Source organism: Notolepis coatsorum (genome assembly GCF_963971535.1).
Source record: "Notolepis coatsorum genome assembly, chromosome: 10".
Taxonomy (NCBI): domain Eukaryota; kingdom Metazoa; phylum Chordata; class Actinopteri; order Aulopiformes; family Paralepididae; genus Notolepis; species Notolepis coatsorum.
The window spans coordinates 94,668,475-94,685,082 of record NC_140174.1 but is presented as its reverse complement, the minus strand read 5'-3'; the positions used below and the strand labels follow the sequence as shown (position 1 = coordinate 94,685,082).

At 39.7% G+C, this 16,608-nt stretch overlaps 1 protein-coding gene across 1 annotated transcript in view; it reads right to left on the bottom strand.

Moving 5' to 3' along the window:
* dock5 (dedicator of cytokinesis 5) overlaps positions 1-16,608 on the bottom strand; it is a 162,683-nt gene that overhangs the window by 41,697 nt on the left and 104,378 nt on the right. Inside the window, exons 24-26 of the mRNA XM_084323886.1 lie at positions 15,439-15,509; positions 14,971-15,077; positions 8,011-8,147 (exon numbers count right to left, since the gene is read on the bottom strand). Of these exons, the coding sequence (XP_084180012.1) occupies positions 8,011-8,147; positions 14,971-15,077; positions 15,439-15,509 (315 nt within the window). The remainder of the gene's footprint in view (positions 1-8,010; positions 8,148-14,970; positions 15,078-15,438; positions 15,510-16,608) is intronic.

Genomic DNA, 16,608 nt, shown 5'->3' with positions numbered 1-16,608 from the left:
TCCCTACTGAAGGATTTGGGGTGCTTTTTCAATGTATGTGATGTATAGATTGGGGGGAGGTGACCACAGCTAAAACGGTGAGATCGAAATGTGCATGGAAGCAGGAGACGGTGGTTCAGTAGAGCAGGGTGATTGTTGTGAGGCACACTGCCAGCGAGAGAATGTTTGTTATGAATTCCTTGTAAGAACAAAGATAACAGAGCGAGGGAGAGGGGTGACCTCTTTAATGCAACAGTGAATGAGACGTTTTGAAGTGTGTGTAAAGGTTAAACGCGGTTGTCATGACAGCGCGTCGCCCTGACAACCAGAAGAGGGGCGGGGCTATCGTTTCTACAACGAAGATCTATAAGTCGAACGGTGTTTCCGGGTGTAAGGCAGACTAGAATCTGACCAAGAGCGAGTAGGACTGAGATCACACAGAAGACACTCTCTCCTCTCATTGAGAGGGGGGGGGGGGGGGGGAGGAAGAATGCCACATCATCATTAGCTTCGGCTAACGCGAGGAGGGTTAGGCTAAAGACCAGGCCTGAACACTATTGGACTGAATGACAAAAGGACGATAGACGAACACACCGAAAGATCATTAGAATAGACTCTTCAAGGACAATACAATCTGTTAACATCTGAGCTGAGGTTTCTGTTTATCAAATAAAACCACGCTTTTCCTTGTAAGGTATTTCACGTTGTCTTACGGAGGTGGAGAATTATTATGGTTTGCGGATTGTACTAACGGGGAGAGATAAGGATCTTATCAGCCAGTGTTGGAGACGTCAGGACCATTAAAATGACACAACGCAGAGGAATTGGATGGAGAGCCAAGCAGACGAAGACGTGATACTGGCCAAATTGATCAGGATCTAACACTACTCTAAAAATATCATTGTCAAATCAACACTCAGGATATGGAATCAGTTCAGACGACATTTTGGTTTACAATCTTTTTCTTTACTAGCTCCAATTACAGCTAACCCTGTTTTCCCCCCCTCTGTGATGGATAGAGCTTTTCTCTCCTGGTCCCCTCTTGGTATTAGAACGTTCAGTGATTTATATATAGAAAATATTTTTGCATCATTTGAACAACTGTCTGACAAGTTTTCTCTTTCGAGGTCACATTTCTTCAGATACTTGCAAGTCCGCAGTTTTGTACGTAATATCAACCCACAGTTCCCCAAACTCCCAGAAGCCACTCCTATTGACACTTTACTAAAGCCTACACTGGTCACAAAGGGTATTATATCTGTCCTGTATGGCTTGATTTCCTCACTGCGTCCTACCTCATTAGAAAAGATCAGGAGGAGATGGGAGGAGGACCTGGGTGAGGACATCACAGAAGACCTGTGGGAGGATATTCTACACCGGGTCCACTCCTCTTCAATTTGTGCCAGGCACGGACTGATCCAATGTAAAATTGTTCACCGTTCACACTTTACTAAAGTCAGGCTAGCCAAGATCTATGGCAACATTGATCCCACCTGTGACAGATCCCTGCTACACATAGTCACATGTTTTGGTCCTGCCCTTCCCTGCATAATTTTGGTCTGAAATATTTGAAACTATCTCAAATAGTATTGAGATCCCAATCAGCCCGACTGCCATAACTGCTTGCTTTGGTGTCTCTAGCTCCCCTACTACTCTGTCTCTGCCACGATATAAAGCTGACCTGGTAGCATTTGTTACTCTCCTGGCTAGACGTCTCATTTTACTGCATTGGAAGTCACCCACTCCTCCATCTCACTCTATGTGGCTCAGGGATATTTTGCACTTCCTTAAGATGGAGAAAATAAGGTGTGTCATAAGGGGTTCTACAGCTAGATTTTATAAAACATGGGGTCGTTTCTTTACCTATGTTGGGGAACAAGGTTCAATCGACCCCCCATAAATAATGCTCACTCCTAGCCTAGCACAGTCCAGTCGATTGACCTATCTACATGTGCAAATGTAACCGATGTCTACCTTCTTATTGTCATACCTTCTATTCCTGCTGTACAGTGCTTGTCCTGAGTGTACATATCTGTTTAATTGACTGTATGTCCGAAACAACATCTATATTTATTTTGTGGTGTATTTTCTTTAGTCTATATATTCAACAGACCTATACTTTGACTACTTATACGTAGCCATGTGCAATATGTACATTATTTACATTCAACAGACCTATATTCTGTTTATTTATACATAGCTTTGTGCAATAGGTATATTGTTTATCCAACAGACCTATATTTTGACTAACTATATGTAGCTTTGTGCAATATGTATATTGTCTACATTCAACAGACCTATATTTTGACTACTTATATGTAGATATGTGCAATACGTCTGGCATATATGTGTACAATTTGACCTTGTGCTCATCTTATATTGCAACGAAAAAACTTCAATAAACAAAGTTTTGAAAAGAAAAAAAATTTAGCTCGATACCGCCGCCTGGTAGGATGCGGCCGGTACTGCACCTTCGGATTCCCACTATGCATTTCCAGCCAAGACACAGCACCATGAGAATGAATCGGGTATTAAAATCGGAAAATGCATTGTGGGAATCCGAAGGTGCAGTACCGGCCGCATCCTACCAGGCGGCGGTATCGAGCTACATTTCTAACATTGTACACTGGGCACCTTCTTCTTCTTCTTTCGTGTAACGTCAGAGGTCCAACTCTGTATCTTGTAGCCATGCCCTTAACTCTGGTCCCACATCAAAGAGGCTGGCTTCCGAGGGTGGTTTGTATAGGGGGCAGATGGTCAGGATGTGGTCAACAGTCTGCTCAGGGTCTCCACACTCACATGCAGCGCTGTCTGCCAGGCCCCACTTCTTTAATGATGCTTTAAAGCGACCAACCCCAGATCTTAAACCTGTTATTATTTTTCTACAACGGAGTGCGGCGATTTGCGAATCTGATTGGCCAGTGTCATTTCTGGTCATGTGACATGTACGCCCAATCGTGGGACCGCAAGTTTCTACACTGGTTAGGCTTAGGCGCTCGTTCGAAGTCGGTTAACCCTTAGAAGTCTAACCTAAATAGCTCCTCCTCCTGAGAATTTCCCCCTTTTTTTTTGTTACATAATATACAATTACAGATTCATACCTTCAAAATAAGCCATCAATTGTCAAATTTGAGACGATAGTTTTCAATCAATGTCCTATCAAACATTCTGGTACAGTCATTGCCAATTTGCAGCAGGAGCCTCTGAAGAGAATTCAGTGAATTCAGCTAATGATAAGGGAACTACACTCCTTCCCAGAATTCAATGTGATGTCAATGTTAATTTCAATGACTAATTCACACCATGAAACAAAGGCCCAGCAGGGAACAATTACGGCTGAATGGGGGTATAGTGTGACTGATCAATACAGGCAACACACACTTTGATTTGATGCCATGCATATACACACACTAGATAGACAGAGGTTTAGATATTTAGATAGATATATAATAGTAATATAATAGAAAGAGAGAGAGAGAGAGAGAGAGATAGAAAGAAAGAAAGAAAGAAAGAAAGAAAGAAAGAAAGAAAGAAAGAAAGAAAGAAAGAAAGAAAGAAAGAAAGAAAGAAAGAAAGAAAGAAAGAAAGAAAGAAAGAAAGAAAGAAAGAAAGAAAGAAAGAAAGAAAGAAAGAAAGAAAGAAACAGAGAGAGAGACATTTATAATAATAATAATTATTATTATTATTAAATAGAATAATTTTCTATAGGCTTGCCGTGGTAGTCAGTGATACTGGTGTCATTCTGTGTTCAGGCTTCCATACTTACTGATCAATACAGGCAACACACACTTTGATTTGATGCCATGCATATACACACACTAGATAGACAGAGGTTTAGATATTTAGATAGATATATAATAGTAATATAATAGAAAGAGAGAGAGAGAGATAGAAAGAAAGAAAGAAAGAAAGAAAGAAAGAAAGAAAGAAAGAAAGAAAGAAAGAAAGAAAGAAAGAAAGAAAGAAAGAAAGAAAGAAAGAAAGAAAGAAAGAAAGAAAGAAACAGAGAGAGAGACATTTATAATAATAATAATAATTATTATTATTAAATAGAATAATTTTCTATAGGCTTGCCGTGGTAGTCAGTGATACTGGTGTCATTCTGTGTTCAGGCTTCCATACTTACTGATCAATACAGGCAACACACACTTTGATTTGATGCCATGCATATACACACACTAGATAGACAGAGGTTTAGATATTTAGATAGATATATAATAGTAATATAATAGAAAGAGAGAGAGAGAGATAGAAAGAAAGAAAGAAAGAAAGAAAGAAAGAAAGAAAGAAAGAAAGAAAGAAAGAAAGAAAGAAAGAAAGAAAGAAAGAAAGAAAGAAAGAAAGAAAGAAAGAAAGAAAGAAAGAAAGAAAGAAAGAAAGAAAGAAAGAAAGAAAGAAAGAAAGAAACAGAGAGAGAGACATTTATAATAATAATAATTATTATTATTATTAAATAGAATAATTTTCTATAGGCTTGCCGTGGTAGTCAGTGATACTGGTGTCATTCTGTGTTCAGGCTTCCATACTTACTGATCAATACAGGCAACACACACTTTGATTTGATGCCATGCATATACACACACTAGATAGACAGAGGTTTAGATATTTAGATAGATATATAATAGTAATATAATAGAAAGAGAGAGAGAGAGAGAGATAGAAAGAAAGAAAGAAAGAAAGAAAGAAAGAAAGAAAGAAAGAAAGAAAGAAAGAAAGAAAGAAAGAAAGAAAGAAAGAAAGAAAGAAAGAAAGAAAGAAAGAAAGAAAGAAAGAAAGAAAGAAAGAAAGAAAGAAAGAAAGAAAGAAAGAAACAGAGAGAGAGACATTTATAATAATAATAATTATTATTATTATTAAATAGAATAATTTTCTATAGGCTTGCCGTGGTAGTCAGTGATACTGGTGTCATTCTGTGTTCAGGCTTCCATACTTACTGATCAATACAGGCAACACACACTTTGATTTGATGCCATGCATATACACACACTAGATAGACAGAGGGAGATATAGATAGAGAGAGGGAGAGAGAGAGGGAGAGATAGAGGGAGAGAGATATATATAGGTTAGAAAACAACCTGGGTTCTCAGACAGACAGACAGAGAGAGAGAGAGAGAGAGAGAGAGAGAGAGAGAGAGAGAGAGAGAGAGAGAGAGAGAGAGAGAGAGAGAGGCGACGTCATCTTTCCTTCACTAGCACCGTGTTTACTACAGCGCGGGTGACGGTGACCAAAACACCAAACTCGTCACACAGTAGCCAGTGGCTGATACTGTAGTTCACGTATTCATAACTCATATACACACACGCACTCTGCCATACTTAGTTAATGTTTTAGCGCGACGTGGGTATACAGGACTGTCGCTGCAGAGTTTCTGTTGCACATAGAAGCAGACTCGACACAAGTTTCGTCTTGACACTGCGTCTCAGCGCGCACACACACACATACACACACACCACATTATTCTGCGAAGCAGCTCAGTGTCCCGTGGATATTATTGCAAGAGATATTTCATACATATTATGAAAAGCCGATGCCAATCTGTTGTTTAGAATTTGGATGGGGGGTAGCGAGTCTCTGATACCTCTCACCTCTGCGCGGGGGTCGAACACCTATTCACAGCGCACACGCTTCTCTTGTGTGTGTGCGCGCGTGCGTGACGTGCGTTTCGTGACGCGCTGTAGTTCTCTGGCAAACGCAGATAATTACAAGCATACCATCTAGCAAGAATTAAACGTAGTTACAAATAGTATTATGTTTAGCAAGTAAGGAGACATATATAGTAAATCTCAAAGCACTCGAAATTGTCATTTTTCTATTTTTACAGATTTCTGAAAAGCGCGACTTCCAGAGCATTTATGAGTCATTCTAAATCCCTTTGTTCTCCGCCCACGGGTCCAAACAAGCCCCGCGACCTAAAAGGGTTAAGGTTAGAGTTTGTCTTAGAGCATGGCGATAGAACGCCTGCCCTGATTCCGACGGTTAAGCTTAGGCACTCTTTCGAAGTTGGTTATGGTTAGGGTTAGGCGATAGAACGCCAGGTGCTTTGCAGGCTGTTCGACGCGGACACAGCGTGACACAGCTCGTCACGCTATTGGGCGCACATGTCACATGACCAGAAACGTCAGTGGCCAATCAGATTCGCAAATCGCCGAACTCCGTTATAGAAAAATAGGACGCATCCTGGGCTGTGGAATGACCCCAGGTCTCAGATTTCATTTTTGGTTCTCGGGGAGGCGCACAGTTCAGCCGGTTACATCGAAGCCTGTCAACTATGCTTGATCCGTATGTTATGGTAGTTTATAACGTTGAGCAAATGGGGATTGGATCTACCAGATGGCGATCAAGAAATTGGAATATTCTTTTTGGATTACTTTCGGCCAAAGGTAAGAGCGATTTGACATCAATTCTAGCTTGATCCTGCAATGCTTTCATAGCGATCGGGTTGGTAACCGTTTTTAGTAGGGATGTCCCGATCCGATCGGGATCGACAAAAAAAATATATATATCGGGATTATTATAAATTTTTATTTTTTTACTTTTTTTTTTTATTCAACAAACATGACCATGTTCACGTCTTAAACTCATACGGAGGCCTTGGTTTTAAATTGCATATCATCATTCATTTATTTATTGTCACACAGAGCAGAAGAATTTTGCCAAAACAAACCAATAGTATCCAGCTGCAGAACGGCAGACCAGCCACACTCTCAGACCCAAACACATTTCCTTTGATTTAATTATACATCAAATGATTTATGTCAAGGATTGCAATGCCTCGCTTGAATGAAGTTAACTTTTCACCTGGATAACGTCAACATTCAGGGTGAATGTAATGTGAGAAATTGGGATTAAAAAATAAATAAATAAATAAAAATATATTTTTTTTTGTTTTTTTTTGACCGGATCGGGAAAGATCGGTATCGGTAGATACTCAAAATCACATGATCAGGATCGGATCGGGAGCAAAAAAATGTGATCGGGACATCCCTAGTTTTTACTAGTGTTCAATGTGAATGCCGTTACTGACGCTCGAATAATCAGAAACGACCCCCCCCCCCTTTCATGCATTCATGATGGAACATAATACCAATAATGTGAATTTGAATCCGGAACAATAGCGGGTTCAGGCAAGGAACGCTAGCGTCTACAATGTAATCGACGTGTAGGACTATAACGCAGCATTTCATGGATTACAATAGACCGCTCTATAACCATACTTATATATTCACCACGGTATAACACGGGAACGTAGGGATGGAAAAATTATTTCTTTTTTGCATCTTGACCGGAAGAAACCCAGTGTCAAATGACTATAGTACTGTATCCATAGCTATAATATAGAATATGGTTATAGCTCTACAAACAAGGTGATCGATTACATGGGTCTAATGGTTGGCATGAGGCGATAACTTCCCGGAAGAGGCGTGGCACCCAAACAGGAGGTATGAACAGGAGGTAACAATATAAAGAAAAGTATATATAACGTTTTAGACTAAAGGTCTCCAACTTCTGATCAGTAGCATGCAGTGGTTAGGCCCAACTCATGATCAGTAGCATGCAGTGGTTAGGTCCAACTCATGATCAGTAGCATGCAGTGGTTAGATCCAACTCATGATCAGTAGCATGCAGTGGTTAGGTCCAACTCATGATCAGTAGCATCAGCATGCAGTGGTTAGGTCCAACTCATGATCAGTAGCATGCAGTGGTTAGGTCCAACTCATGATCAGTAGCATGCAGTGGTTAGGTCCAACTCATGATCAGTAGCATGCAGTGGTTAGATCCAACTCATGATCAGTAGCATGCAGTGGTTAGGTCCAACTCATGATCAGTAGCATCAGCATTAAGTGGTTAGGTCCAACTCCTGATCAGTAGCATGCAGTGGTTAGGTCCAACTCCTGATCAGTAGCATGCAGTGGTTAGGTCCAACTCCTGATCAGTAGCATGCAGTGGTTAGGTCCAACTCATGATCAGTAGCATGCAGTGGTTAGGTCCAACTCATGATCAGTAGCATGCAGTAGTTAGGTCCAACTCACCACGTCCTTACGGTCCAGGTTGTCCAACACAGTGCTGAGTAGCTGGACACAGGCCTCGTAGTCAGGCTTACTGGAATGGTCGTCCAGCTGCCCGCTCAGCTGGTCAATAAGCATCGGTAACAGGACATCTCGACAATCTGTGGAAACCAACAGGAGAAAATTTTTACGTTTTTAGTTTTTTTTAGACTTAGTGTACTATGATAAACAGCATCGAGTGGTTAACCCATTCGAGGCCAAACCCAAGATAAGTCGGGTTAACTCGCCATGCTCTGGGCGCCAAACCCGAGAAATCTCGGGTTTTAATCGATATTTCTTTGATTCTTTGATTCGCTATATCCATTCATTTTTCATCCATCTAGCCTGATGTTATCATTGGGAATGGGTCTGAGCTCGCAGAGGGAAAATACCGCCACCTATCGTCTCCCGGATGGTATTGCACATCATTGGAATCCCTCTGGCTGGGGTTGTGCATCAAAAAAAAAAACGGTTTTCCTTCTCGGGCATGCAGTATCGTTATAACACACTGAGCAGCGTGGATTATGTGTTTTGGATATATAACGTTGGATCAATAAACGCGATCAATATTTGGAATGGCGATCAGGAATTGGATTCATCTTTTTGCAGGACATCAGATGTGAGGTAAGGACTCTATGTTAACAATCTTGGGTTAATCAGATGTTTCTTTCACAGCGATCACAACGTGTCTGTGTGTGTGTGTGTGCATGCCGTTGGCTCCGACCAAGGCACGGATAAGCGATTTTTCAGCCCGCTTCTGTATCGTGCATGAGGACACATATACTATCGATAATCTAGCGTTTATTTGAAAACGATTCATAAATCAGCCGAAATATTACAACGTGTTTTGTGTATTCCACTAAAGGGCTATTATCGCGTCTTTCTCTGGAATTACTAGAAATCATTCAAAACGGTATAAAACGGAAATGTACCGATGAAAAAACAATCCGTTTTGTACATGTTGACTGCAAGCAACTCATTGATAAGCGACGGGTGTATTAGACCCATAGCCATAATTTAAGATATATTCTAAGCAGTCGCAAATAAGTCATATCCTACATTGGATAAAGCACTGGCACTAAAGGGTCACAGCGCCCTCTGCTGTTGGCGCCGGAAGTGTTAACACTTTGGACGCCAAGAACGAGTTATGCCGTTTTTGCCCGCGATGCGTTGAATGCCAAGAACGACTTACGCCGCTTTTGAGATCAATATAAAAAAAATTCGCCATGGCATTCATAATTCATCCAGCCAACCTCCGGACTGCGGTGGGACCCTGTATGAGATTGCAACGCCTCAATACCGCCGCCTGGTGGATGGTCGGGCGAGTTACACTCTCGCCAAAACCGGAAGTGGTGATCGGTGCGTCGAGGAAATCCCTCCGGCAGTCACATCTTGTTACGTGGATCCAGACAAACTGCATTTGGATCGCTTTCTAAACTTAATAATCGATATGATTTCGGCGTTTATTGCGCCATACAAACCGGAAATGGATGTAGGAGATCGACGTCAAATAATTGGGATATTTTTCCTCCAGTCTCATCAGCGAACGGTAAGAGAACAGTAACGTTATTTTCAGCCCGATTGTTTATTCATTTTACTGCAAACCATCTGATCAATATATCAACCCCCCCCCTTTCCTTCACGCATGATGAAGCATAATGTAAACCGATCATATACATTTTTTTTATATAGCGTGTATAGGAAAGAAACGCCAATCGATAATCTATCATATGCGTCAGGGCCTATAACTCTAGTTTTTGGAATTACAGCAGAAAAGCTTAAAAATATACTTATATTCTAGACGGTATTAACACTTACCTGTTCTCCTTGGCCTTCCCCATTACTTAACCACCACTAGACCCCTGGCCCTTCTATCCTCTTTGTTTTACTGTGTCCTACCAGTTTTTATTACTTTCATTGCTTTATTATGTTTTTAATCCTATATCTTGCACCATATTGTTTTGTTTTTGTTGCTTTCATTGCTTTGCTATGTTTTTTTTTCTTTCTTTTAATCTTATACCTTGCCTCACACTATTTTGTTTTTATCAACTTGCTTGTGAAGCACTTTGGTGTCAGCTGCCGCTGCCTGGAAATGTGCTATACAAATAAAACAGACTTGACTTGACTTGACTTTGAGTGCCACGGACGCTTTATGTCGTTAGTTCATGCCGCCAGTTGAATGCCAGCAACGCTATATAGCGTTTGTTTGTCGTTTATTTTTTTATTAGCGATTTGAATTCATATTTCATCAATCGAGCCTCACGCTAGTGCTCCAAACTCTCTCTGAGCTCCATTGGGAAAATACCGCCCCCTATCGTCTCTCCCTGTGTAACTGCACCCCATTGGATTAGACTGATGGGGGGGGGGGTCCAGTTTCCTCATTTTACTTATCCGGCGAGCCATCTGAAGAGACCGAAGTGATTGCCGAGTGGAATACATATTTACAGTACCCAGCGCTGAATCAATAAACGCGATAGATATTTGGAATAATCAGGAATTGGAATAATCTTTTTGGAGAACATCCGATATGAGGTAAGGAATCTATTTTACCAGTCTTGGGGTAATCGGATCCGTTTTCACCTATATATAAGCGTTTGCCCCATGTGTGTGTGTGTGTGTATGTGTGTGTGTATGCGTGTGTGTGCACGGTGATCAGGAAATGAGAATAGATTTTTCAGATCGCTTCTCTAGCGTGCATAAGTACACATATACTATCGGTAATCTAGCGTTTATTTGAAAACGATTCATAAATAGGCCAAAAAATTACAACGTTTTTTGTGTATTCCAGAATATTCCAGTAAATGCCGTTTATCACGGAATCTTTATATTTTCCTGAAACTTTTAAGAAAACGAGGGCTTTTCAAAATGATATAAAACGGAAATGAACCGATTAAAAAACAATCCGTTTTGACAATGTTGACTGCAAACAAGTCATTGATAAGCAACGGGTAGATTAGACACATAGCCATAAATTAAGACATAGATTATGCGTTCACAGCGCTATCATTGAAGTGGGTGCTGGCATTCAACCATGTTTTACCATGTTAACCAGTGGCAACCAAAGTGTTAACACAACAATGTATGAATGAAAAAATATAACGTTCCCACTTCCTGAACGATAGATAATCGATGTTGAATGGGCCATAGTAATGTCAATATAGCAATACAATTTAAAAAGTTATAGCCCTGCAAAGAAGGTAAACATCTCCATAGGCTTTCAACGGTGGCAGACTGGGTATATTGATGGATATAACCCATGGCTCCCAATGTGTTAAGGGAGGCCTGCATGTACAGAATGTCACCATAATCAAATACAGACATAATTGTTGATTGTGCAATGGTCTCCTGACTGGCAGTAGAAAAGCATGATTTGTTTTAATCCAATTTTTGAAAGGTGTTCCACGTGGGTGTTAAAAGAGAGCCTATTATCTAACCAAATTCCTAAATATTTATACGATTTTACTATTTCAATTTGAGAAGTGTTTGATTGATTGATTGATTGATTGATTGAAAACTTTATTAACAGATTGCAGAATGGGTACAATACAGTACGGCTCAATACACACAATTGTTAAGGGAATGCAGACCAGAGAAAGACTTTCGTCTTGTTTACATCAGGGTCCCCTGATACTAATATATGAATACTAATATTAGTACTATACTAGTACTGAGTACTAAGCTTGTGATTAATGAGATATGTGAAAGGCATCAAAAGCAGACTGTACATTTGAAACGTGGAGTAGTGGCATACAAGATTATATCTTATGCATGAAGATGTACATCACAATGTACCCATAATAGACCCTTGTGGGACACCTCATTTCAAGAGAGCTTGATTTGATACCATCAGTAACAACTAGGGATGTCCGATATTATCGGCCTACCGATATTATCGGCCGATATCGGAAAATATCTGTATCGGTTTTCAATTTTTTTTTACCCAGGCAAGCAAGTAAGAACAAATTCTGATTTTATTTATTGTCAAAAGTATGCATAATGTTGTGTTAATTCCACAACAAGAGATATGTAATGTTAATTACCTGAAATTATTCCATTTTTTTTGGGGGGGGGGGGGGGGGGTATCGGTATCGGAAATTAAGAGTTGGACAATATCGGTATATCGGTAAAAAAGGCAATATCGAGCATCCCTAGTAACAACAGCTTGAGATAATCATAAAACCAACCAACAGTAAGTAAGCTCATCCGAACCTATGGAAGATAACTTATTTATTCAAATATTACGGTCACCAGTGTCAAACGCTTTTGAAAGATCAATAAAAAGTGCAGCACAATGCTGACAGTTATCAAGATAGCTAACAATATCAAGTGTTGCCGCTGTAACTGTACTATGTCCTGGTCCCTAATGGCTGTGGGTATAAAATGTTATAAGCATCAAGGAAGGCCTGAGAATGAACTAATGATCCTAGGATTTTGGCCTAAAGAGCATCATTTTGATAATGGACGATAATTACAAGAGTCACTGGAATCACCACCTTTACACAATGGAACAACTTGGGCAGCTTTTCACACACTTGGTATTTTATTTTACCAGAGATAAATGTTAGATTCTAAAGGTGAGCAAGCAGTGCACAAATTATATGAGCACTCGGATGCAGGAGGCAGGGATCAACATCATCGTCAACCTTTGACCTCTTTCTGTTCAGGCCTATACGTGGTGCATTGTAAATGTCACTGTAACTTACAGGTCTAAATGAAAATCTGTTGCTAGAATGGTAAGTATTGGACAAGTTCTCTGCTACAGAACTAGGAGTATATACTGAAACCGTATCATCAGGCAATCAAATAAATGGCCAGAGGATATGAAGTGATGATTTAAAGCTTTGCTTTCTTTTTTTGAAATTATCTTTTTATTATTTTCACCATGGTCCATACAAACAATATCTTGACTTCGCCTTCATTTATCTCAGCCTTCTGCAGTACAAATTGCATCAATTGTTAATAATTCTTACTTAACTTAAAAGTTGCGGTGCAGAAGTACCAGTACATACATGAGGACCCATACAGTCAATAACATCCTATATATATATTTTTTTTTTTTTACAAACAAAAACAATAACCAAAAATAACAGATAACAAAATAATATGTTAGGGTACATCTCCAATACATCTGCATCTACCATAAAGCAAACAAATAACAAAATAATATGTTTGGGTGCATCTTCCTGATACTCAACTCCCTTTACACAAGGTTCACTTAACAATTATCCCGAATGGTCATTTCTGTATACCTTAAACAAATGAAGATCGTAACGGTGTAATATACATTATCCATCTTTCCCATTTCTTCAAATATAGACTCTCCAACTTAAATGGGATGTCCCCCTGGAATACTTTTTCAAAAATGTTATGGACCTCACTCCAGAAAGGCATCAGCAAGGGCTTTGCTTTCTATAAAAAATTACAACATTTTGACCACCAATCTGAGCAGGTGGTATGCTTGTTTTTCTTTTAAAGGTTTCATGATTTTCCAAAAGCTTATTGCATCTCCATGGGAGCCCAAAAGAGAGGAAATGGTCAGATTTAGCTTTTGTGATCATTGCCTGAAATGCATCCAATCTGCTGGATCATCAGTAGATCTGGATTTTGACCAAGAGCTTTATCACGGACATCAAAAGCCTCAAAAAGCTCAGTCGAAACCCAAGGGTTGGAACAACAATTTGTCCTGAAATTCTTATAGGGGGCAAGTTTCTCAGCAAAAAAGTAAACGATTTGAGAGAACTGATCAAAAGCTACAGTAGGCCGAAATCAGGAATCATGCAGATTTTCTCTTAACTCAGATAAAATCCTGTTCTTCAAAATATTTATTTAAACTCGCTTTGTATTTATGTCCTCTGGCACTTCTGATACATGCAATTGGGCAACGATCACTAGTAGAGATAAAACTCCACTGGATGGGTATTTAAGTGGTCTGTTCATTAGTATAAGTCAAATTAAAGTGGATTTAGATTTGATTTGTTTGTATTTGGCCTCATAGGATAGGAAATCAGCTCAGATGGATTCAACTCAATACACAGTTATTGTAACCTAGAAGAGTTCCCCGATAACCAATCCCAATGTAGGTCACCCAGAACAACAAACTCAGAAGAGGTACAATATGATGACATCGGTTTGCCCGTTTCCTCTAGCACCACACTTACTGCAGAAGGAGGACAGTCAGCACAGATAACAGTGAGATGAACATCACCCCCAAGGCACATGTCCAACACTATACACTCCAACAGTCCTTAAAGCTGGAGATTCTCCCCTCTGTTGCAGAGTTTAAAACCTTTGTCAATCTAGTTTGAATTGATAGTTATCCTTACTTGTCTAATTGTTATTATTGTATATGATGTGTGATTTTATATGTATTTTTAATTTTTTTATTAACTCTATGTTTTGCTTAATTATGTACCGTATGTACACTCGACGTGACTGAAAATGAGGGAAACCTGTTGCCTTTCGAGTTTAAATAAAGGTTTGAAATTAAATTAAATACATTCATATCTCTTAGGTACAGAGGAAGCAGGAAGTTCATGTACACGACAGATATTCTTTAACACAAAAACAATACCCCTCCTCCTTAGATTCCCTATCCACTTGAAAAGGTGTGTATCCGTCCACAGCTACACCTAAGTTAAGAAACCTTTCCCGTGAGCCACGATTCAGTCAGACCAAAACCATGTCAGGGGAGGCTTCATCAATCAACACGTGAACAAAATCTAACGTAGGTGTGATCTGAATGTGTGTTGTCATATAGTGATTTCAATGATATCACACACACACACACACACACACACACACACACACACACACACACGCTCGAGGGTATTTTCTTTATGGAACGTAGGCTGGATAATTGGGAGCTAGAGATCCATTTCCGACCTCCTTCCCAAAGTGTGAAATATCATTATAAAGCTGTGAGAGAGAGAGCCGGAGAGGTCTTACCTGGCTGTCTGAAAAGGTCACTCTCCACCATCTTGCACATGCAGCCCAGCTTCTGACGCACCAGTTGAGAGTCAGGGATGCTCTCGATGAATTTGGTTAGCAGAACACTGGCGAGGGGGAGAGAGAGGAGTCACTGGAGAACAACCTCGGGAAATCGTGCATTATTTCCATCTTCCAATTAGGAATTATTGTTGGTTGTTTTCCTACAATCACCAAAAACACAACACTGATTCACACGGGATTAAGAAAGTTTGGAAAAGCTATAAACCATCTATAAATCAAAAACTATACACCGCAAATTTATATTGTAAAAAAAATTAAAAACCACGTCTGGATTGGGACATTAACAGTGGCATCCTGTCCCCCCCCCCCCCCCCCTCATTTCTACAGTAAACATACAAATTTGCACTAAGACTTGACAGATATTATTGTTTTCTATTTCTGCAAAAAGCCCAGAGAGGGAGTTACCTGAGCTCCACCGGATCAAAGATACTCTGGATGTCATTAATGATGGTGGGAAGATATTTCAATATCGCCCCCTGAAAACGACAAGCAACATGTCCCAAAAGTCAACACGAAGGCATGAGACAAATATAGCTTGTTTATGTTTTGTACAGACATTTAGCATATTCTTGGGGTAAAAACTGCTACAAGGCTTCTGCAAGTGAAACATGAGCTGGGCCAGGTTTTAATCACCTTGCTCAGAGTAGTGAGTCCCTGTTTTGAGTCAACTTCACAAATATTCAAAAGGCGGAAACTTTCCATGGGAATTAACAGAAATACAATGGAAATATAGGGGTTATTTATACAGGCTGTCATATGCAGATGGAAACATTTGTGGTTTCACTGATCACAATATCAAGACTGTTTAGGAACCACAGTATGCAGAAATAGGCAAATACATTTATAAAAAATAAAAATAATAATAATAATAATATAAATACATTTGATTAAATTGTATACCGGTACATTTAAATAGAAATGTAAATAAAAAATAGCAAACATTTGTAATTTTACTACATGCTACTGCATGCATTATTATGAGCTAAGATGTTCTATTACATTTCCTAAGCTTAACTTATCATGGAAGGTTTCCGGAAAATTACTGGAACGTTTCGGACCCTTTGCAACCCTAATCGCAATATCTGCTTAGATAAGATCATGTAATTGATGATGTTCATCATGTTCGACTGCAGTAATGTAACATAGTATCAAAATGCGAGCACAACCTTTTTCTATAGGCTCCTTTTCAACAAGTTAATAAAGGTCTCTGAGGTCCACAAAACATGTATTTTTTGGCCGAAAATACCACTCAGAATATGCATTCGAGCATGTCTCTATACCCCTCTGTTTCAGTCCTGTTCTCAACGGGCTGTTTCTGTGCCTGTAGCTTTTAATGCAAATGAGCTTCTGCTTCCCGCTCCCAAAGCGCCCACAGGCAGAGGCGTCTGGCTCACAAAATTCAGATCAAACCGCCAAACTGGGCATTGCAGATCAAATCGGAATGAAGATCCAACAATTGCATGTGCTTTTTCTCGCAGAACTTTCTCTAAAATGTTGTCAGAAACATATTTTAGTGAACCGTTTAGGTTCATGAGCGCTTATGAGCAAGCCGCCATCTTGAAAAATGGAGACACA